General features: G+C 42.5%; 1 protein-coding gene across 2 annotated transcripts in view; it reads right to left on the bottom strand.

Moving 5' to 3' along the window:
• Positions 1-14,445, bottom strand: part of ltn1 (listerin E3 ubiquitin protein ligase 1) — a 72,831-nt gene extending 58,386 nt beyond the window's left edge. For both annotated transcript variants that reach the window (XM_036968153.1, XM_036968154.1), the window contains exons 1-9: positions 14,289-14,445; positions 13,616-13,822; positions 10,271-10,369; positions 10,118-10,177; positions 7,531-7,701; positions 4,903-4,955; positions 3,361-3,541; positions 2,321-2,494; positions 119-309 (exon numbers count right to left, since the gene is read on the bottom strand). In XM_036968153.1, coding sequence (XP_036824048.1) covers positions 119-309; positions 2,321-2,494; positions 3,361-3,541; positions 4,903-4,955; positions 7,531-7,701; positions 10,118-10,177; positions 10,271-10,369; positions 13,616-13,822; positions 14,289-14,330 — 1,178 coding nt within the window. In that variant the 5' untranslated portion in view covers positions 14,331-14,445. The remainder of the gene's footprint in view (positions 1-118; positions 310-2,320; positions 2,495-3,360; positions 3,542-4,902; positions 4,956-7,530; positions 7,702-10,117; positions 10,178-10,270; positions 10,370-13,615; positions 13,823-14,288) is intronic.
• Between the last annotated feature and the right edge of the window lie 10,612 nt (positions 14,446-25,057).

The raw sequence follows: 25,057 nt of genomic DNA, 5'->3' as shown, positions 1-25,057 counted from the left end.
CACACACACACACACTCCGGGTTAAACACTGCAGCTGGACTCTCCGATGGGATAACACACTTCCCCCCCGCCCTCTCCTCCACCACCCGCCCTCCTCCACCACCCGCCCTCTCCTTACCCTTGTATGAGACAGCTGCAGAAGGTTGTGTAGAAGTCTAGGTTAGGTGTAGTGACCTCAGAGGGTAGTTTACTGATGAGGGGTAGCAGGTTAGGGTGGAGGGCCGTGGCTAAACCTTTACCCCCATCCTTTAACAGGGACCACAGTTTAGGCAGAACAGCCTTCCCGGCGTTGACATGACTCCAACAGTCCTGGAACAGAGACAGAGACAGAGAGCGTACTGGGTAACGATGACCCAGGAAAATTACACGTTGTCCATCAACTAATAAAGCCTATGATTTAATAAATGCAAAAGCCATTTTACAAACATCTGACTGAATTCTGAAGGTGTCGAGCATTCTAGAACGGGGATGGAGTTAGGTCTTCCTCTCGTTGTGTAGTTATCTGACTTCTAGATCAATGGCATAGTTACATAAACACAAGTTTGAGGGGCTAGAGGAGGGGCTAGAGGAGGGGCTGGAGGAGGGGCTGGAGGAGGGGCTAGAGGAGGGGCTAGAGGAGGGGCTAGAGGAGAGGATGGAGGGGCTAGAGGGGCTCGAGGAGGGTCTCGAGGAGGGGCTAGAGGAGGGGCTAGAGGAGGGGCTAGAGGAGGGGCTAGAGGAGGGGCTCGAGGAGGGGCTCGAGGAGGGGCTCGAGGAGGGGCTCGAGGAGGGGCTCGAGGAGGGGCTAGAGGAGGGGCTAGAGGAGGGGCTAGAGGAGGGGCTAGAGGAGAGGCTAGAGGAGGGGCTAGAGGAAGGGCTGCATCAATTCAGTAACAACAGACAAGCAGCATTTTGGGTAATGAGGAAGAAATCAAATGAATACGTAAATGAATTGACCTGGCGATTCATAATGTTGGAATCGGTTTTCTGATTATCGGTGAAGCCCTGTGGAAATTACGATCACCAAATACATATATACATTTTATGTCCTTTTTGGGCTTTAAAATGTGTTTATTATGATCAACTTCGATACCCACGTTGAATTATTTGGAAGTTCGCTACAAAATGGAGAATTAATTCAATACTGATCCATTCTGACTACTAGATATTTAATTAAATACTGATCCATTCTGACTACTAGATATTTAATTAAATACTGATCCATTCTGACTACTAGATATTTAATTAAATAGTGATCCATTCTGACTACTAGATATTTAATTAAATACTGATCCATTCTGACTACTAGATATTTAATTAAATAGTGACCCATTCTGACTACTAGATATTTAATTAAATACTGTTCCATTCTGACTACTAGATATTTAATTCAATACTGATCCATTCTGACTACTAGATATTTAATTAAATACTGATCCATTCTGACTACTACATATTTAATTAAATACTGATCCATTCTGACTACTACATATTTAATTAAATACTGATCCATTCTGACCACTACATTTGTGGTCACACAGGACTACATGCTGACACAGGTCAGCAGGCCACAGGAAGCTCGCTCCCTCATTCACACGGATGAAAACTGCGGTGTCACCGAGCCTGTGAAACGGAGACGGAGTTGCTGACCAATGTCTATGGGACTGACCAGAATGGAGAACAGAGGAGTCACCATGTTCTCTATTTAACAGTGCTAACAGTGCTAACAGTGCTAACAGTGCTAACAGTGCTAATAGTGCTAACAGTGCTAACAGTGCTAACAGTCGCTCTAAAAAGAGACGTAATTCTGATGATCGTATTTGCCGTCCATTTCTGGTTTTCCAATGGTGACCTGGCTCGGTTCTAGTTGACCTGGCTCGGTTCTAGGTGACCTGGCTCGGTTCTAGTTCACCTGGCTCGGTTCTAGGTGACCTGGCTCGGTTCTAGGTGACCTGGCTCGGTTCTAGGTGACCTGGCTCGGTTCTAGGTGACCTGGCTCGGTTCTAGGTGATCTGGCTCGGTTCTAGTTGACCTGGCTCGGTTCTAGGTGACCTGGCTCGGTTCTAGGTGACCTGGCTCGGTTCTAGGTGACCTGGCTCGGTTCTAGGTAACGCTGAGCTTTCAGTTTAACAGTAGGCTACCATCCGGTTCATAGACATTAAAACCAGGTTTAACTCCATCAGGCAGGATGAAAAAGACTACAACGACCACAATCCTTTCCTAGTTACGGCCACGTTCACCATGATCCTTAGCAAAAAAAAATGTTGTGTGCCATTCAACCCCTTTCAGAAATATGGCAAAGCTTGAAATAGTCCCGGGAGTTTTCCCCCTGAAGACTTACTGTTAAGGTGGAGAGCGTGTGGAGCACAGCTTCCCAGAGAGGAGGCAGCACCACAGGGTCCGTGTCGTCTATAGACAGTAGAACAGCAGGACAGACTCTGGCAGCCTCAATCTGCACCAGACCTGGTGTGTGTTCACACAGGGAAGACACCACCTCGAAGAAAGCACCACGCACCTGGAGAGAGAGAAACCAGAGGACACGTCGAGGAGGTTAGCACCTGGAGAGAGAGAGACCAGAGGACACGCCGAGGAGGTTAGCACCTGGAGAGAGAGACCAGAGGACACGCCGAGGAGGTTAGCACCTGGAGAGAGAGACCAGAGGACACGCCGAGGAGGTTAGCACCTGGAGAGAGAGACCAGAGGACACGCCGAGGAGGTTAGCACCTGGAGAGAGAGACCAGAGGACACGCCGAGGAGGTTAGCACCTGGAGAGAGAGACCAGAGGACACGCCGAGGAGGTTAGCACCCGGAGAGAGAGACCAGAGGACACGTCGAGGAGGTTAGCACCTGGAGAGAGAGACCAGAGGACACGTCGAGGAGGTTAGCACCTGGAGAGAGAGACCAGAGGACACGCCGAGGAGGTTAGCACCTGGAGGGAGAGACCAGAGGACACGCCGAGGAGGTTAGCACCCGGAGAGAGAGACCAGAGGACACGTCGAGGAGGTTAGCACCTGGAGAGAGAGACCAGAGGACACGTTGAGGAGGTTAGCACCTGGAGAGAGAGACCAGAGGACACGCCGAGGAGGTTAGCACCTGGAGAGAGAGACCAGAGGACACGTCGAGGAGGTTAGCACCTGGAGAGAGAGACCAGAGGACACGCCGAGGAGGTTAGCACCTGGAGAGAGAGACCAGAGGACACGCCGAGGAGGTTAGCACCTGGAGAGAGAGAAACCAGAGGACACGCCGAGGAGGTTAGCACCTGGAGAGAGAGACCAGAGGACACGCCGAGGAGGTTAGCACCTGGAGAGAGAGACCAGAGGACACGCCGAGGAGGTTAGTGTGGGGGGGGGGGGGGGGGGGGGTGTACCCCCATCTCCGTACCTGTGGGGTCTTGTGTCTGCTGTACTTCCAGAATTTGGCCTGGTTGAGGAGGTGTGTCAGTCTGTCCTGCAGGTTGTGTGTGTCTGTCTGGGGTAAGGAGGACAGCAGTCTCTTCACCCCAAGTAGAGAGCTGGTAAGCAGACGGAGGAACTTCGCCTCCCTCTCCTCCTCTGGAACACTCCTCATAACACATCATCAAGAGGTTAATGAATCAGTCTCTACCTCTGCTGCTGGCCAAACACATCATCAACAGGTCAATTAATCAGTCTCTACCTCTGCTGCTGGCCTAACATATCATCAACAGGTTAAACCAGTTATGCATTAGGGGGCGCTATTAAACATTTTGGATGAAAAACGTTCCCGTTTTAAACAAGATATTTTGTCACGAAAAGATGCTCGACTATGCATATAATTGACAGCTTTGGAAAGAAAACACTCTGACGTTTCCAAAACTGCAAAGATATTGTCTGCGAGTGCCACAGAACTGATGTTACAGGAGAAACCCAGATAAAAATCCAACCAGGAAGTGCTGCATTTTTTGAAACCGCCTCATGCCAATGACTCCTTATATGGCTGTGAATGAGCTACGAATGAGCTTAGGCTTTCCACTTATTCTCCAAGGTGTCTACAGCATTGTGACGTCTTTTTAGGCATTTCCATTGAAGAATAGCCATAAGGGACCATATATAGCAAGTGGTCACATGGTGTCTCCCGCAGAAAATCTCCCGTAAAATACTGAGGTAGCCATTTTTCCAATCGCTTCTTATGAGAAACCAATTGCCTCGACGGATATATTATCGAATATGTTTGTTAAAAACACCTTGAGGATGGATCCTAAACAACGTTTGCCGTGTTTCGGTCGATATTATGGAGCAAAATTTGAAAAAAGTTTGCCGTTATAGTTGCAGCATTTTCCGGTCGATTTCTCAGCCAAGCATGATGAAGAAACGGGAGCTTTTTCGCCTACAAAAATAATATTTTGGGAAAAAATGAACATTTGCTATCTAACTGGGAGTCTCCTGAGTGAAAACATCCGAAGTTCTTCAAAGGTAAATGATTTAATTTGGTTGATTTTCTTATTTTCGTGAAAATGTTGCCTGCTGCCAGTAGAGCCTAGCATAGCATTATTCCATTATAAACTTGCACAAATGCTTGTCTAGCGTTGGCTGTAACGCATATTTTGAAAATCTGAGACGACAGTGTTGTTAACAAAAGGCTAAGCTTGTGTTTGAATATATTTATTTCATTTGCGATTTTCATGAATAGGAAACTTATTTATGTTCGTTGCGTCATGCTAATTCGTTTGAGGCTATGATTACGCTCCCGGATACGGGATTGTTCGTCGCTAGAGGTTAACGAATCAGTCTCTACCTCTGCTGCTGGCCTATCAGCCCCTAGCCAGGGTTATTTAGCCAGCACTACAGATCACAGCTTCTCTGGCATTATGAGTATGACTTCATTCTTCCTTATAGTCAAGGACCCTGCTTACTGTGGGTGCTAAACAGCAGTCATATGTTATATGAAAATAGATGAACTACTCACTGTGGGTCACTTAGGGTGTCTGCCGTCTCCTTCAGCAAGTTGTCTTGAAGTACCTGAAGTTCAACATCACAATCATCGTCACTATCACAATCATCGTCATCTCTATCACAATCATCGTCATCTCTATCACAATCATCGTCATCTCTATCACAATCATCGTCATCTCTATCACAATCATCGTCATCTCTATCACAATCATCGTCATCTCTATCACAATCATCGTCATCTCTATCACAATCATCATCCTCTCTATCACAATCATCGTCCTCTCTATCACAATCATCATCCTCTCTATCACAATCATCGTCATCTCTATCACAATCATCGTCATCTCTATCACAATCATCGTCTCTATCACAATCATCATCCTCTCTATCACAATCATCGTCATCTCTATCACAATCATCGTCATCTCTATCACAATCATCATCCTCTCTATCACAATCATCGTCATCTCTATCACAATCATCGTCATCTCTATCACAATCATCATCGTCTCTATCACAATCATCATCCTCTCTATCACAATCATCGTCCTCTCTATCACAATCATCATCGTCTCTATCACAATCATCGTCTCTATCACAATCATCGTCATCTCTATCACAATCATCGTCGTCTCTATCACAATCATCGTCATCTCTATCACAATCATCGTCATCTCTATCACAATCATCGTCATCTCTATCACAATCATCGTCTCTATCACAATCATCATCCTCTCTATCACAATCATCATCCTCTCTATCACAATCATCGTCATCTCTATCACAATCATCGTCATCTCTATCACAATCATCGTCATCTCTATCACAATCATCATCGTCTCTATCACAATCATCATCCTCTCTATCACAATCATCGTCATCTCTATCACAATCATCGTCATCTCTATCACAATCATCGTCTCTATCACAATCATCATCCTCTCTATCACAATCATCGTCATCTCTATCACAATCATCATCCTCTCTATCACAATCATCGTCATCTCTATCACAATCATCGTCATCTCTTTCACAATCATCATCGTCTCTATCACAATCATCATCCTCTCTATCACAATCATCGTCATCTCTATCACAATCATCGTCATCTCTATCACAATCATCGTCATCTCTATCACAATCATCGTCATCTCTATCACAATCATCGTCATCTCTTTCACAATCATCATCGTCTCTATCACAATCATCATCCTCTCTATCACAATCATCATCGTCTCTATCACAATCATCGTCATCTCTTTCACAATCATCATCGTCTCTATCACAATCATCATCCTCTCTATCACAATCATCATCGTCTCTATCACAATCATCGTCATCTCTATCACAATCATCGTCATCTCTTTCACAATCATCATCGTCTCTATCACAATCATCGTCATCTCTATCACAATCATCGTCCTCTCTATCACAATCATCGTCATCTCTATCACAATCATCGTCACTATCACAATCATCGTCCTCTCTATCACAATCATCATCGTCTCTATCACAATCATCATCGTCACTATCACAATCATCGTCATCTCTATCACAATCATCGTCCTCTCTATCACAATCATCATCGTCTCTATCACAATCATCGTCACTATCACAATCATCGTCCTCTCTATCACAATCATCATCGTCTCTATCACAATCATCATCGTCACTATCACAATCATCATCGTCACTATCACAATCATCGTCACTATCACAATCATCGTCCTCTCTATCACAATCATCATCGTCTCTATCACAATCATCATCGTCACTATCACAATCATCGTCACTATCACAATCATCGTCTCTATCACAATCATCGTCACTATCACAATCATCGTCACTATCACAATCATCGTCTCTATCACAATCATCGTCACTATCACAATCATCGTCCTCTCTATCACAATCATCATCGTCTCTATCACCATCATCATCGTCTCTATCACCATCATCATCACTATCACAATCATCATCACTATCACAATCATCATCACTATCAGGTTAAAGACCTCTTCATCATTTTGATAATCATCTCCCTCAACACCATCCCACCTAACCCAACACCCCCTCAATTTAATATAATATAGACTAATTACAGTGAAGACCTCTGTACTATAGTATAGACCACTGACAGTGAAGACCACTATACTATAGTATAGACTACTGACAGTGAAGACCACTCTCTGTACTATAGTATAGACTACTGACAGTGAAGACCTCTCTCTATACTATAGTATAGACTACTGACAGTGAAGACCTCTCTCTATACTATAGTATAGACTACTGACAGTTTAGACCTCTCTCTCTACTATAGTATAGACTACTGACAGTGAAAACCACTCTCTATACTATAGTATAGACTACTGACAGTGAAGACCACTCTCTATACTATAGTATAGACTACTGACAGTGAAGACCTCTCTCTATATTATAGTATAGACTACTGACAGTGAGAACCTCTATACTATAGTATAGACTACTGACAGTGAAGACCTCTCTCTATACTATAGACTACTGACAGTGAAGACCACTCTCTATACTATAATATAGAGTACTGACAGTGAGAACCTCTATACTATAGTATAGACTACTGACAGTGAAGACCTCTCTCTATAGTATAATATAGACTACTCACAGTGAGAACCTCGTCCTTGCAGAAGCTAAGAGCCTCAGCCTGTTTGCTGGGGGGGAAGGCTGCGCTGAAGGCCTGGCAGGCAGCAGAGGCAGCGGGAGGATAGCTGTCACACTGAGACAGCAGCCAGTGGCCCATCACACTCTTCAGGTAGGGAGCTAGACTACGCCGCACCTAGGGTTATACAGAGATCAATGGGTTATACAGAGATCAATGGGTTATAGAGAGATCAATGGGTTATAGAGAGATCAATGGGTTATAGAGAGATCAATGGGTTATACAGAGATCAATGGGTTATAGAGAGATCAATGGGTTATAGAGAGATCAATGGGTTATAGAGAGATCAATGGGTTATAGAGAGATCAATGGGTTATAGAGAGATCAATGGGTTATACAGAGATCAATGGGTTATAGAGAGATCAATGGGTTATAGAGAGATCAATGGGTTATAGAGAGATCAATGGGTTATACAGAGATCAATGGGTTATACAGAGATCAATGGGTTATAGAGAGATCAATGGGTTATAGAGAGATCAATGGGTTATAGAGAGATCAATGGGTTATAGAGAGATCAATGGGTTATAGAGAGATCAATGGGTTATTCAGAGATCAATGGGTTATAGAGAGATCAATGGGTTATTCAGAGATCAATGGGTTATACAGAGATCAATGGGTTATAGAGAGATCAATGGGTTATAGAGAGATCAATGGGTTATAGAGAGATCAATGGGTTATTCAGAGATCAATGGGTTATTCAGAGATCAATGGGTTATTCAGAGATCAATGGGTTATAGAGAGATCAATGGGTTATAGAGAGATCAATGGGTTATTCAGAGATCAATGGGTTATTCAGAGATCAATGGGTTATACAGAGATCAATGGGTTATTCAGAGATCAATGGGTTATACAGAGATCAATGGGTTATAGAGAGATCAATGGGTTATTCAGAGATCAATGGGTTATAGAGAGATCAATGGGTTATAGAGAGATCAATGGGTTATACAGAGATCAATGGGTTATAGAGAGATCGATGGGTTATAGAGATATCAATGGGTTATTCAGAGATCAATGGGTTATTCAGAGATCAATGGGTTATTCAGAGATCAATGGGTTATTCAGAGATCAATGGGTTATTCAGAGATCAATGGGTTATAGAGAGATCAATGGGTTATAGAGAGATCAATGGGTTATTCAGAGATCAATGGGTTATTCAGAGATCAATGGGTTATAGAGAGATCAATGGGTTATTCAGAGATCAATGGGTTATTCAGAGATCAATGGGTTATTCAGAGATCAATGGGTTATAGAGAGATCAATGGGTTATTCAGAGATCAATGGGTTATAGAGAGATCAATGGGTTATTCAGAGATCAATGGGTTATTCAGAGATCAATGGGTTATTCAGAGATCAATGGGTTATAGAGAGATCAATGGGTTATTCAGAGATCAATGGGTTATAGAGAGATCAATGGGTTATAGAGAGATCAATGGGTTATAGAGAGATCAATGGGTTATTCAGAGATCAATGGGTTATTCAGAGATCAATGGGTTATAGAGAGATCAATGGGTTATAGAGAGATCAATGGGTTATAGAGAGATCAATGGGTTATTCAGAGATCAATGGGTTATAGAGAGATCAATGGGTTATAGAGAGATCAATGGGTTATAGAGAGATCAATGGGTTATTCAGAGATCAATGGGTTATTCAGAGATCAATGGGTTATAGAGAGATCAATGGGTTATAGAGAGATCAATGGGTTATAGAGAGATCAATGGGTTATAGAGAGATCAATGGGTTATTCAGAGATCAATGGGTTATTCAGAGATCAATGGGTTATAGAGAGATCAATGGGTTATTCAGAGATCAATGGGTTATAGAGAGATCAATGGGTTATTCAGAGATCAATGGGTTATAGAGAGATCAATGGGTTATTCAGAGATCAATGGGTTATTCAGAGATCAATGGGTTATTCAGAGATCAATGGGTTATAGAGAGATCAATGGGTTATACAGAGATCAATGGGTTATAGAGAGATCAATGGGTTATAGAGAGATCAATGGGTTATACAGAGATCAATGGGTTATTCAGAGATCAATGGGTTATTCAGAGATCAATGGGTTATAGAGAGATCAATGGGTTATAGAGAGATCAATGGGTTATAGAGAGATCAATGGGTTATTCAGAGATCAATGGGTTATAGAGAGATCAATGGGTTATAGAGAGATCAATGGGTTATTCAGAGATCAATGGGTTATAGAGAGATCAATGGGTTATAGAGAGATCAATGGGTTATTCAGAGATCAATGGGTTATTCAGAGATCAATGGGTTATTCAGAGATCAATGGGTTATACAGAGATCAATGGGTTATTCAGAGATCAATGGGTTATACAGAGATCAATGGGTTATAGAGAGATCAATGGGTTATAGAGAGATCAATGGGTTATTCAGAGATCAATGGGTTATTCAGAGATCAATGGCTTATAGAGAGATCAATGGGTTATAGAGAGATCAATGGGTTATAGAGAGATCAATGGGTTATAGAGAGATCAATGGGTTATAGAGAGATCAATGGGTTATTCCGTCTCCCACCTTCAGGACCAGCTGTAAAAACGCCTGCTGGGTGGCCTCTCTCACACGTCGGTCGTGGTCCTGAAATCAACAACATCAGAGTTCAAGTCCCACAAGGATCACATACAATATGCAAACACTTAAGACCCGCCCTAACATCTCACTAAGACTCACCATTGAAATCTTGCAGTAGATCCTGGGCCAGTAAGGCAGAACTCCTTTAACGACCTCTGAGTCCCGCTCCTGACACATAGCCCCAAACTCCTGCACTGCCTGTAGGGGAGAAACAGAGAGCAAGATGTCAGAGCCTCCAGGACAGGGCTGGTGTGTGTGTGCACACAAGTCTAGAACATTCTTCTCCCAAGGGAACTGAAGCGACTGGTACTCTATCAGTCTTTATGGTATGTTGGTACTCTATCAGTCTTTATGGTGTGTTGGTACTCTATCAGTCTTCATGGTGTGTTGGTACTCTATCAGTCTTCATGGTGTGTTGGTACTCTATCAGTCTTCATGGTGTGTTGGTCCTCTATCAGTCTTCATGGTGTGTTGGTCCTCTATCAGTCTTCATGGTGTGTTGGTCCTCTATCAGTCTTTATGGTGTGTTGGTCCTCTATCAGTCTTTATGGTGTGTTGGTACTCTATCAGTCTTCATGGTGTGTTGGTACTCTATCAGTCTTCATGGTGTGTTGGTACTCTATCAGTCTTCATGGTGTGTTGGTACTCTATCAGTCTTCATGGTGTGTTGGTACTCTATCAGTCTTCATGGTGTGTTGGTACTCTATCAGTCTTTATGGTGTGTTGGTCCTCTATCAGTCTTTATGGTGTGTTGGTCCTCTATCAGTCTTCATGGTGTGTTGGTACTCTATCAGTCTTCATGGTGTGTTGGTACTATCAGTCTTCATGGTGTGTTGGTACTCTATCAGTCTTTATGGTGTGTTGGTCCTCTATCAGTCTTCATGGTGTGTTGGTACTCTATCAGTCTTCATGGTGTGTTGGTACTCTATCAGTCTTCATGGTGTGTTGGTACTCTATCAGTCTTCATGGTGTGTTGGTACTCTATCAGTCTTTATGGTGTGTTGGTACTCTATCAGTCTTCATGGTGTGTTGGTACTCTATCAGTCTTTATGGTATGTTGGTACTCTATCAGTCTTCATGGTATGTTGGTACTCTATCAGTCTTTATGGTGTGTTGGTACTCTATCAGTCTTCATGGTGTGTTGGTACTCTATCAGTCTTCATGGTGTGTTGGTCCTCTATCAGTCTTCATGGTGTGTTGGTCCTCTATCAGTCTTCATGGTATGCTGCCTGTATTTTATTTTAATCTGCCCATGTTTTTTTTTAGAGCCAAATTCAAACAGTCCCATTTTTTACCGCATTCTAGCTCAGATAAGCTTTCTATATCTCCTGCGCACATGAACAGTTTAGGAGCAGAGGGAGACATTTATGAGAGGAGAGAGACGTTTAGGAGCGGAGGTAGACGTGGACCGATGTGCTGGCTAGAGTAGGAGTGGAGGTAGACATTGACCGATGTGCTGGCTAGTGTAGGAGTGGAGGTAAACATGAACCGATGTGCTGGCTAGTGTAGGAGTGGAGGTAGACGTGGACCGATGTGCTGGCTAGTGTAGGAGTGGAGGTAGACGTGGACCGATGTGCTGGCTAGTGTAGGAGTGGAGGTAGACGTGGACCGATGTGCTGGCTAGTGTAGGAGTGGAGGTAGACATGGACCGATGTGCTGGCTAGTGTAGGAGTGGAGGTAGACATGGACCGATGTGCTGGCTAGTGTAGGAGTGGTGGTAGACATGGACCGATGTGCTGGCTAGTGTAGGAGTGGTGGTAGACATGGACCGATGTGCTGGCTAGTGTAGGAGTGGAGGTAGACATGGACCGATGTGGGTCTATTTTAATAAATCCATTGAATATACACCATCACAAAGAAACCCATTATTAAATAGTTTTAGGCAGGTCCTAAGAAACATTATAGACCGATAAAATATTTATTTATTTAACTCTACACAAACAAAAACATATTTTTCTAAATATTAGCTAGCTGGCTTGCATTTATGAGTCCAGCAAACACGTTTCCTCACACGCTAGGAACATATTTCCTCCAATGTTATAATGAAGAGGTCTATTTCGGCGCCAAAACACAAGATTTATGGAGACTTGTGGGAGGACTGCTGATGACGTCACCCACACTGTATGTTCTTTCGGTAGTCTGATTGGTCTAGACTGAGGAGAAATCTGCATACGATGCATCCCTGACCACTCCCCCCCCCTGAAGAGGTCAGACAGATCTGAACACAAAACCAGACCACAAAACGACTTTTGGGTGCGTCTACACCCGTCTTTTCAAATGTGATCTTCGTATTCTGATAGCAAAAGTCGCATGTAAGTGTTAAGTGTAGACACGACTTCAAAGCAGCGCGAAACGATGCTGAAATAGTTGACCACACGTTGGTAGGCTATTGATTCAAATCCTATTATAAGGATTGGATTACTTTGGGAGTCAACAATTCAACTGTACTAGCCTACGTTATTACAATATTTTTTGTAATTCAGTGATATTTATTCCCACAGTAATTCGTTCTGGATACATCTAGTTGTGGTTTAGAAAACAGAGAATTTTTATTTTTTATTTTATTTTATTTCAACCTTTATGTAACCAGGTAGGCCAGTTGAGAACACCTTTATTTAACCAGGTAGGCAAGTTGAGAACAAGTTCTCATTTACAATTGCGACCTCTGGCCAAGATAAAGCAAAGCAGTTCGACACAAACAACAACACAGAGTTACACATGGAGTAAAACAAACATACACTCAATAATACAGTAGAAAAATAAGTCTATATACAATGTGAGCAAATGAGCTGAGATAAGGGAGGTAAAGGCAAAAAAAAGCCATGGTGGCAAAGTAAATACAATATAGCAAGTAAAACACTGGAATGGTAGATTTGCAGTGGAAGAATGTGCAAAGTAGAGATAGAAATAATGGGGTGCAAAGGAGCAAAATAAATAAATACAGTAGGGGAAGAGGTAGCTGTTTGGGATAAATTATAGATGGGCTATGTACAGGTGCATGTGGTGCGTTATGTGAAGAGACGGGTGAAGTGACACGCCTCACAACGTTTTACCAGGATGAGTAGTAACGGCCGCTGCCTAGCAACCATCAAAAGCTTATATAGTGCGTACCAATGCTGCCTCAGCATTACGAGCTACTAGATGACGCGTTATGGTCATTCCAGCATCTGCATTGGCCGTAAAGCATTTACTGCGATGCAGCCTCTGTAGAAGTCAGGGCATTAATACTTCTTGAACTTCGCGGAACAGAACAGAGCTGTTGTGTAGGAAGCTGTCAAGGAAGCGAGTTTGTGAATTTACAGGATGTACCTACCATCAACCAATCATGCCAATGTGGAGCCCTCCACATCGTTACAAAATGTGGGAGGCGCGATGCAGTACAAAGGTTGATTTGGCCTCTGTAAAAGTGTATATCTCTTTCCTTCTATTTCTCTAAGATCTTACCTTCAGTTTGGTGACTGTGTCTCTCTTAGATAGTTTCCTCAACACCAGGCGGAAGTCAGCATCAACCAGGTTGTCAATCTCCTCTGCCCCATGGACAGCAGGCACATAGCCCGGCTCTGTGGTCGTTGTGGTGCCGAACCCCACGAACCCGGGAACGACACCACTCTCCCGGGCCAGCAACTCGGCAGCCCGCCCGCTGCTGGACGGCTGGTGGTGGAAAATTGAACGAAATGTCAGATTCACAACTGGAGTTGTTAGGTAGTTATTTAGCACATTGACCATAACATTACCATAAGTAACACCGGGTAGCTCACTGACAAACTAGTCAATTGATTTCTAAGTTTGATTGTGTCAAACATGACATTCTGGAAAGTTATGCTGGCGTGAACTTTGAATTGGCAAGTTAACGTTACCTAATGGGTCGGTGCCAACCGGGATCCTTGGGAATAGGACATCCCAACTCTGATCAACACACCATTGAAGTTGACATTTAAAACGGTATGGGTAAGAGGTTATGATTTAGGGTAGGGAAGTCCCAATGATCCCGGATATCACCCAGCTTGTCTAATGTTTTGTAGCTAGCTAAGCTAACCACACAGATATCGTGACTAACGTTAGAATAGCGAGAGAATGTATATCTGGCTCAATCGATAGCAGAGGCGAGGTAACTTACCCGGACGTTTCCTTTCGTTCGCTGTTTATTCTTTCCTCCCATTTTATATATTTATTTTTTTTACAGATTAAGTTAACTTTCAAACATTAGATAACGAGCCAAAGCCACAAAAAAAAAAGCATGGGGTTTGAAAATGGAAAACACGTCACTACAGTTACCCGGAAAAACCGTAAAAAAAATACCGGAAACACGTCATCATAGCGCAGCTAGAACAAGGAGCAAGATGTTTCACCGGATGTGCAAAAAATACTCCTGAATACTAGTAGACCACATAAAAACCAAAACATATGTTTCACCGGATGTATAAATCTGAAGAATGGAAATATGAAGAGAGAAAACCCAGTGGCCAACAAGTGGAGCGAGATGGAACTGGACCTACTTTCTGCTGATCGTGGAAAAGGACGATCTCAATAAAGTTTTCTGTTCCCAAAGCAATAATCTGTTAAGAACAGAATACACTGAGTTTTGTAGACGTGACCCTATAACAACATGTTTGTTGTTTACAAGGAGTGCAACGGCGAAATGTCATTGATAATAATATGACAATTGTTTTCATGTCATAACATTAATATATATATAAGTATATATATACGTGTGGTCATAGCTATTTGCAATAAAAATTAATGTTTAACTCTTTATCATGGTTGGTGTCTTGATTGATTTGTCCAAAATCGTGTGCCATAAAACACTACCTTTCTGTCCTTGCGTTTATGGCAGTGTAAGTTGTTGTTATATTAAGCATTAGTCAGTTAAATTAGATATTGGACTTGAACCTTGTAAAAATCTGACCGTTTTTTGTTGTTGTTGTACAGAGATCTCAGAAACGCAGTGTAACTTCTGTAGTATTTATTGTCTCCTTATATTACAGGGTGAAAACCGTTTTCATGGGCACACAAATCCCAAATAATAAATGCGATGGCAAAAATCGAATGCTTCTAAAACCAACACACAAAAAAAAAGTCACCTTACCTTGATACTTACAAAACCTAAATTGATACTGTTATTAATAACGTGTTATAAGTGGTTCTTCAATAATGATGTATTGGATGTTGGACTAGTTGCATATTCATTTAGTATTCAGCTGATTAGTGGTTTTCAAACATTATCATCAGATCCAGGAAGGAGTTTTCTGAATGACAGTCAAGTGTTGAACAACAACAGTTCATGGAGAAACCAGCTTCCCCCTGAAACTAAGACAGCAGAGCTAATGGCCTGCATCTAATTTATTTCTTTACGCTCTTTGCATGCTTTGGGGGGGCTATTTTAGGCCCAATATGTACAATTATATAATATTGAGGTCCTTAAAAATCACAATTTTAGAGCTTGAAAAATAATTTGTCTTGCCAATGTCTGTATGAACACTGCTTAAAGAATGTATAGTCCTAGACATGTTGTTGGATACAGTGGCATTCGGAAAGTATTCAGACCCCTTGACTTTTTCCACATTTTGTTACGTTACAGCCTTGTTCTAAAATGGATGAAATTACATAAAGATCCTTTGCTATGCGACTCCACATTGATCTCAGACAGAATGGTCCAACCTGATCTTGACTCCTGCCGGCTGCCTTTAAATTTTGAAGATATTTCTGTAAGGGGTCCTTATTGCAGTGTAATTACAAGAGTAATGACACTGTTACGAGTGTTGTAGTTCATTGTAATAACTCAGTTACAAGTGTAATAACAACATGTAACTGGTGATAATTGCAGTCTGTAATTACAGAGGTGCAACAACGAATGTTTGTTACCACGTTTGTTCCAAATGGGCAAGTTTCCACAAAATTCACCGATTTAGTGCTTCCTTTCTTCTCAGCTGCATCCAATTTAGTAATAACTATCACAAGGTTGTAATCTCTTGTGGACAGATTTATGCGACATTTCGTTGTGTTACAGCCTAAAATCAAAATGGATTAAAAAATATTTAAAGAATCTCACCCATCTACAACACTTCAATGAAAACATGTTTTTTTTTGCCATTTTTTGCAAATGTATTGAAAATGTAAATTATAAATATCTCATTTACGTAAGTATTCACACCCCCTGAGGCAATACTTTGTAGAAGCACCTTTTGCAGCGATTACTTCTGTTGAGTCTTTCTGGCTGAGTCTCTAAGAGCTTTTCTACACCTGGATTGTGCAAATTTTCAAAGTTTGTCAAACTCAAAACTCAGGGACATTCACAGTCTTCTTGGTATGCAACTCCAGTGTAGATTTGGCCTTGTGTTTTAGGTTATTGTTCTGCTGAAAGGTGAATTCGTCTCCCATTCGTCTGGTGGAAAGCAGACTGAACCAGGTTTTCCTCTAGGATTTTGTGCTGATCTCCATTATTTTTCATTTTTAACCTGAAAAAACTCCCAAGTCCTTAACGATTACAAGCATACCCATAACATGATGCAGCCAGCACTATGCTTGAAAATATGAAGAGTGGTACTCAGTAATGTGTTGTATTGGACTTTCCCCAAACATAACACTTTGTATTCTACACTAAATGTGAATTGCTTTGCCATTTTTTTTTTTCAGATTTACTTTAGTGCCTTGTCGTATACAGGATGCATGTTTTGGAAAATTTGTATTCTGTAAAGGCTGCCAATTTTTCACACTGTCAATTAGGTTAGTATTGTGGAGTAGCTACAATGTTGTTGATCCAAATAGCGTAGGGACGAAATCGAGTGGTTTGCTTCCAAAAAACTGGGCCGCAACTGGGTAAGTCGAGTTTTTGCATCTAATGGTGCTACGATGCTCCGAGATTCATACTTTTAATTTGTGCTTTTACATTACACATAATTTTGACCCAAAGGACAATAAGATACATCAAAATCAAATCCAACTTTATTTGCCACATGCGCCGAATACAACAAGTGTAGACTTTACCGTGTGTCACGCCCTGACCTTAGTTATCTCTGTTTTCTTTATCATTTTTGGTTCGGTCAGGGTGTGACGAGGGTGGGTATGCTTGTTTTTTGTATTGTCTAGGGGGTTTTGTATTGTCTACAGGTTTTGGTAGGTCTAGGTAAGTCTATGGTGGCCTGAATTGGTTCCCAATCAGAGGCAGCTGTTTATCATTGTCTCTGATTGGGGATTATATTTAGGTAGCCATTTTTTTTTTCCCTTTTGGTTTTGTGGGTTCTTGTTCTACGTTTAGTTGCCTGTCTGCACTAGCCATATTAGCGTCACGTATCGGTTTGCTCAGTTCTTTAATAAATAAGAATGTACGCTTACCGCGCTGCGCCTTGGTCCACTTCATACGACGACCGTGACACTGTAAAATGCTTTACTTTACAAGTCCTTAACCAACAGTGTAGACCTCACAGTGAAATGCTTTACTTTACAAGTCCTTAACCAACAGTGTAGACCTCACAGTGAAATGCTTTACTTTACAAGTCCTTAACCAACAGTGTAGACCTCACAGTGAAATGCTTTACTTTACAAGTCCTGAACCAACAGTGCAGTTCAAGAAGAATAAACTATTTACCAAGTAGACTAAAATAAAAAATTATAATAAAAAGTAACACAATGAGAATAACAATAATGAGGCAATATACAGGGGGTACCGAGTCAGTGTGCAGGGGTACAGGCTAGTTGAGGTAATCTGTACATGTAGGTGGGGGTGAAGTGACTATGCCTAGGTAACAAACAAACAGCTGGTAGCAGCAGTGTACAAGAGGGGAGGGAAGGGAGGGGAGGGGGGGGGGGTTAAATAGCTGCCTTAGTGGAGGACGTGATAACACCTTTGATTGGGATCTGTTTCCCTGTTTGGGTGTGGTTGAAGGATCTACATTTGTAAGTGCCATTGCATTGAGCGCAGCCATTGGCTCAAATAGACGACTGTGCAGGGATATTTCAGGGTGTTTACCAGTTTACCAGTTGAATACAATATGTCACAATTGAATAAAATATGTCACAATTGAATACAATATGTCACAATACATTATTTACCATTCATTTCTATTCTCTTCCGCTCAGACGCACCGTGGCATTCGAGGCTTGGTCCATGGCAAAATGTTGTAGTATGACAGTTGTCTTCGTAAATACTGAGATGACTCTGGCACTTATGGCTACGGAACAGTACGCATCCACTACCTGAGCATCGTGACTCCCAGCCCCTGGGGGTCATCTGAGACCTGAGTGTGACTGTTGGTACCGGTACTAACCGCTCAGCCATAACAGAGAATCCCGCTGCAGGGAGGTTCTGTGAGCTCAGCCATAACAGAGAATCCCGCTGCAGGGAGGTTCTGTGAGCTCAGCCATAACAGAGAATCCCGCTGCAGGGAGGTTCTGTGAGCTCAGCCATAACAGAGAATCCCGCTGCAGGGAGGTTCTGTGAGCCCAGGGTTGTGAGAGGACCTGGGAGTTTTTCCTCCTGAACAGGAGTTGCTACTCCACGATCCAGTAGTCGTCATCATGTTTTGAATGTGTGGAGCAGTGGAGGCTGGTGACTTGAAACAATTTAGGAGGATGGGAGACTCACGGTATAGGCGCGGAACGCACGGAGACCACAAAGTGTGTTTCAAAAAAAATTTCAAGGACTGATTATTTGAGCCTAAAAACATTTAATAAAGACATTCAGGTGGCCTGAACAACTGAACAACCGTAGCCTTCTACCTTGGTTTGATTTGGGTTGATGTCTAATGTCTCAATAATAAAATAAAATAAAATAAAAGTGAACTATTTCCCTTCACCAGTCTCAGCAAGGGAGTATCCAGCATGAGACCCTTCTGGTGTTAATCACGGTGCCTCCGCACATCAACCCCTCAACACAATCTGTAGCCACGAGTTGAAGCAAGTTGTTCTGTGGGACCGAAGGAGGCAGGAGGGAGAGTGTTTGGTAGGAAGAGTAGGATGAGGAGGAGGAAGACGAGGAGGAGGAAGACGAGGGGGAGGAAAGCATTGTGGAAGAGTGTTCGGGAGAAGGAGGAGAGCGAGAGCTGGATATCATCATGATGTCTCTGGGATAGAGAGGAGGACCACAGAGTAATGGGGCAGCCTGGTCTCATACAGTGGACATAACATATTAAAATGAAATCCGAGACACTAAAATGTGTATGATACGTTATGTTTGGTATGGTTACATAAGACAGAAGCTTAGTTAATTAAAAAACTAAAGGAGGATGGTTGGTCTGGGCGGATGGGTAGACTTATGACTGAAAGGTTGCGTGTTCGAATCTCATCACGGACAACGTTAGCATTTTACCTAATTAGCAACTTTTCAACCTCTTACTACTTTCTAGCTAGTTTGCAACTACTTAGCATGTTAGCTAACCGTTCCCTTAATCCTTTCAGCTTAACATTAAACCTTTTGGATAACCCTACCACTAACCCTATTCCTAACTTTCACCCTTAAATCTAACTCCTAAACTTAACCCTAACCTTAACCCTTAGCCTAATCAGTGTCCCGGGAAACCAGCCCTTAAAGTCTGTCCCATTGCGTGGAAAAGAAGTAAAAAAATATATTTTGACAGGCAGTCCCATTGAGACCGATGTCTCTTTGACAAGGGAGCGCTGTATACACATCATTTACAAAATACAATTTAATACATGGTCACACTAAAATGTGTAGGATACATTACGTTTGGTTTACTTAATAAGACAGAAGGTTAAAAAACAAAAAGGAGGATGGCTAATGACTGAAAGGTTCGAATCTCATCACGGACAACGTTAGCATTTTACCTAATTAGCATCTTTTCAACCTCTTACTACTTTCTATCTAGTTTGCAACTACTTAGCATGTTAGCTAACCGTTCCCTTAATCCTTTCAGCTAACCCTAACATTAACCCTCACACCTCCTCCCAGCTGCCCATTGCACTGAAAAGAGGAAAACACTGTCACCACTGATAAATCCACCATAATTGAGAATTTCAATAAGCATTTCTCTACGGCTGGCCATGCTTTCCACCTGGGTACTCCTACCCCGGTCAACAGCACTGCACCCCCCACAGCAACTCACCCAAGCCTTCCCCATTTCTCCTTCTCCCAAATCCAGTCAGCTCAGTTCTGAAAGAGCTGCGGTCATCCCCCTCTTCAAAGGGGGGGACACTCTTGACCCAAACTGCTACAGACCTATATCTATCCTACCCTGCCTTTCTAAGGTCTTCGAAAGCCAAGTCAACAAGCAGATTACCGACCATTTCGAATCTCACCATACCTTCTCTGCTATGCAATCTGGTTTCAGAGCTGGTCATGGGTGCACCTCAGCCACGCTCAAGGTCCTAAACGATATCTTAACCGCCATCGATAAGACCCATTACTGTGCAGCCGTATTCATTGATCTGGCCAAGGCTTTCGACTCTGTCAATCACCACATCCTCATCGGCAGACTCGACAGCCTTGGTTTCTCAAATGATTGTCTCGCCTGGTTCACCAACTACTTCTCTGATAGAGTTCAGTGTGTCAAATCGGAGGGTCTGCTGTCCGGACCTCTGGCAGTCTCTATGGGGGTGCCACAGGGTTCAATTCTTGGACCGACTCTCTTCTCTGTATACATCAATGATGTCGGTCTTGCCGCTGGTGAGTCTCTGATCCACCTCTACGCAGACGACACCATTCTGCATACTTTTGGCCCTTCTTTGGACACTGTGTTAACAACCCTCCAGGCAAGCTTCAATGCCATACAACTCTCCTTCCGTGGCCTCCAATTGCTCTTAAATACAAGTAAAACTAAATGCATACTCTTCAACCGATCGCTGCCTGCACCTACCCGCCTGTCCAACATCACTACTCTGGACGGTTCTGACTTAGAATACGTGGACAATTACAAATACCTAGGTGTCTGGTTAGACTGTAAACTCTCCTTCCAGACCCACATCAAACATCTCCAATCCAAAGTTAAATCTAGAATTTGCTTCCTATTTCGCAACAAAGCATCCTTCACTCATGCTGCCAAACATACCCTTGTAAAACTGACCATCCTACCAATCCTCGACTTTGGCGATGTCATTTAAAAAAAGCCTCCAATACCCTACTCAACAAATTGGATGCAGTCTATCACAGTGCAATCCGTTTTGTCACCAAAGCCCCATATACTACCCACCATTGCGACCTGTACGCTCTCGTTGGCTGGCCCTCGCTTCATACTCGTCGCCAAACCCACTGGCTCCATGTCATCTACAAGACCCTGCTAGGTAAAGTCCCCCCTTATCTCAGCTCGCTAGTCACCATAGCATCACCCACCTGTAGCACGCGCTCCAGCAGATATATCTCTCTGGTCACCCCCAAAACCAATTATTTCTTTGGCCGCCTCTCCTTCCAGTTCTCTGCTGCCAATGACTGGAACGAACTACAAAAAATCTCTGAAACTGGAAACACTTATCTCCCTCACTAGCTTTAAGCACCAACTGTCAGAGCAGCTCACAGATTACTGCACCTGTACATAGCCCACCTATAATTTAGCCCAAACAACTACCTCTTTCCCTACTGTATTTATTTTATTTATTTTGCTCCTTTGCACCCCATTATTTTTATTTCTACTTTGCACATTCTTCCATTGCAAATCTACCATTCCAGTGTTTTACTTGCTATATTGTATTTACTTTGCCACCATGGACTTTTTTTTGCCTTTACCTCCCTTATCTCACCTAATTTGCTCACATCGTATATAGACTTGTTTATACTGTATTATTGACTGTATGTTTGTTTTACTCCATGTGTAACTCTGTGTCGTTGTATGTGTCGAACTGCTTTGCTTTATCTTGGCCAGGTCGCAGTTGTAAATGAGAACTTGTTCTCAACTTGCCTACCTGGTTAAATAAAGGTGAAATAAAACAATAAAAAAATAAAAAACCTTTTAGCTAAACATGAACCCTTTTAGATAACCCTACCACAAACCATTCCTTAACCCTTTAATCTAACTCCTAAACTTAACCCTAACCTTAACCCTTAGCCTAACTAACGTTAGTGTTAGCCACCTAGCTATTCCAATTAGCCACAAATTGGAATTCAAATGAAATTCTATTTGCCACATACACATGGTTAGCAGATGTTAGTGCGAGTGTATCGAAATGCTTGTGCTTCTAGTTCCGACAATGCAGTAATAACCAACGAGTAATCTAACCTAACACATCATACGTTTCGCAAATTTGTAACATATTGTCATTTTTTTTTTTGCAGATTCGTAACATATCATAAAAAAGGATAATGGACATCCACAAATTAATACATACCATACGAAACGTAACATATCATACTAAATGGAGCATCTCGGATTTAAATACAAGATAATACGAAATGCTCTGAGACCAGGTTGGGTGGGACAGTCGCAGAAGCAGGACAGTCGCTAAGACAGCAACCAGCAAAAAATGTTTTTTAAAGACAGTCAAACTAAAGGATCTAATCAAAGCCCTGTTGAATATGTTAAAGATGATTCATGTGATTGTTTTTCTGGAATGTGTCATTTTGGTATATTTGTATTAAATTGTATTTTGTAAATGATGTGTATACAGCGCTCCCTTGTCAAAGAGACATTGGTCTCCATGGGACTGCCTGTCAAAATATATTTTTTTACTTCTTTTCCACGCAATGGGACAGACTTTAAGGGCTGGTTTCCCGGGACACTGGTTAAGCTTAGTCCTATAATAAAATGGAAATTCTCAATTGATCATGCTTTTTAGGCTAGGCTTAATCTCAGTGTTTCAACAACTCACGTGAGCTCGTAAAATGACATGTTTAAGATATGTTACTGTATGATGGGTTAAGACATGATCACATGTTTAAGATATGTTACTGTATGATGGGTTAAGACATGATCACATGTTTAAGATATGTTACTGTATGATTGGTTAAGACATGATCACATGTTTAAGGTATGATTGGTCAAGACATGTTTTATGATTGTACATTATGATTGTACTAAACATTCTAAAAAATATAAACCTAACATGGAACATTTTCAATTATTTTACTGAGTTAGTTCTTATAAGGCAATCAGTCAATTAAAATAAATTAATTCAACCCTAATCTATGGATTCCACATGACTGGGCAGGGGCGTAGCCATGGGAGGGCACATGCCCACCCACTGAGGAGCCAAGCCAGCCAATCAGAAAGGGCTTTATTACAGACAGAAATACTCCTCAGTTTCATCAGCTGTCCGGGTGCCTGGTCTCAGACAATCCTTCAGGTGAAGAAGCCAGATGTGGAGATCCTGGGCTGGCGTGGTTACACGTGGTCTGAGGTTGTGAGGCCGGTTGGACGTACTGCCAAATTCTCTTAAACAACATTGGAGGCGGCTTATGGTAGAGAAATTAACATTAAAGTCTCTGGCAACAGCTCTGGTGGACATTCCTGCAGTCAGCATGCCAATTGGATGCTCCCTCAACTTGAGACATCTGTGGCATTGTGTTGTGCGACAAAACTGCACATTTTAGAGTGGCCTTTTGTCGACAGCACAAGGTGCACCTGTGTAATGATCATGCTGTTTAATCAGCTTCTTGATATGCCACACCTGTCAGGTGGATGGATCCTCCTGGCAAAGGAGAAATGGTCACTAACAGGGATGTAAACAACATTGTGCACAAATTGAGAGAAATAAGCTTTTTCTGCATATGAAACATTTTTGGGGTATTTTTTTTTATTTCATGAAACATGGGACCAACACTTCACATGTTGAGTTTATATTTTGTGTTCAGTGTAGTTTTGGTGCGCATAGAATGGAATCATGAGTGCATTCAGATGTATGGTCCGCGCAAACTTTATTTCACAAACGAGTCATTTTGTTTAGGACAATCCAGCGTATGATGTCATCTTGTCAAAACAGTGACCAGAAATATCGACACTAAATTACTTCAGCTTTCAGAAAGTATTCAGATCCCATGGCTTTCCACTATTTGTTTTAAGGTTACAGCCTTATTCTAAAAATTATTCAATCACCCCCCCCCCACCCCCCCCCCTCAAAATCTACATAACATACTTCACAATGACAAAACAAAAACTGTTTTGAATTTTTTTGATAAGTTGTTAAAAATAAAAACAGAAATATTACATTTACGTATTCAGACCCTTTAATCAGTACTTTGTTGAATCACCTTTGGCAGCGATTACAGCCTCAAGTCTTCTTGGGTATGACGCTACAAGCTTGGCACACCTGTATTTGGGGAGTTTCTCCCATTCCTCTCTGCAGATCCTCTCAAGCTCTGTCAAGTTGGATGGGGAGTGTTGCTGCACAGCTATTTTCAGGTCTCTCCAGAGATGTTTGATCGGGGTCAAGTCCGGACTCAAACTCAAACTTGTCCCGGAGCCACTCCTGCATTGTCTTGGCTGTGTGCTTAGGGTCGTGGTCCTGTTGGAAGGTGAACCTTCGCCCCAGTCTGAGGTCCTGAGTTCTCTGGAGCAGGTTTTCATTCAAGGATCTCTCTGTACGTTACTCTGTTCATCTTTCCCTCAATCCTGACTAGTCTCCCAGTCCCTGCCGCTGAAAAATGGGGATGGTATTGGCCAGGTCCCTGGTTTCCTCCAGACGTGACACTCGGAGAAAGAGTTCAATATCGGTTTCATCAGACCAGAGAATCTTGTTTCTCATGGTCTGAGTCTTTCGGTGCTGTTTGGCAAACTCCAAGCGGGTTGTCATGTGCCCTTTAATGAGGAGTGGCTTCAGTCTGGCCAATCTACCATAAAGGCCTGATTGGTGGAGTGCTGCAGAGATGGTTGTCCTTCTGGAAGGTTCTCCCATCTCCACAGAGGAACTCTAAAGCTCTGTCAAAGTGACCATTGGGTTCTTGGGTTCACCTCCCTGACCAAGGTCCTTCACCCCAATTGCTCAGTTTGGCCTGGCGGTCAGCTCTAG

The sequence above is a fragment of the Oncorhynchus mykiss genome, chromosome Y (genome assembly GCF_013265735.2).
Source record: "Oncorhynchus mykiss isolate Arlee chromosome Y, USDA_OmykA_1.1, whole genome shotgun sequence".
NCBI lineage: Eukaryota > Metazoa > Chordata > Actinopteri > Salmoniformes > Salmonidae > Oncorhynchus > Oncorhynchus mykiss.
The sequence above is the reverse complement of the archived record's forward strand: the minus strand, read 5'-3'. Positions and strand labels throughout refer to the sequence as shown.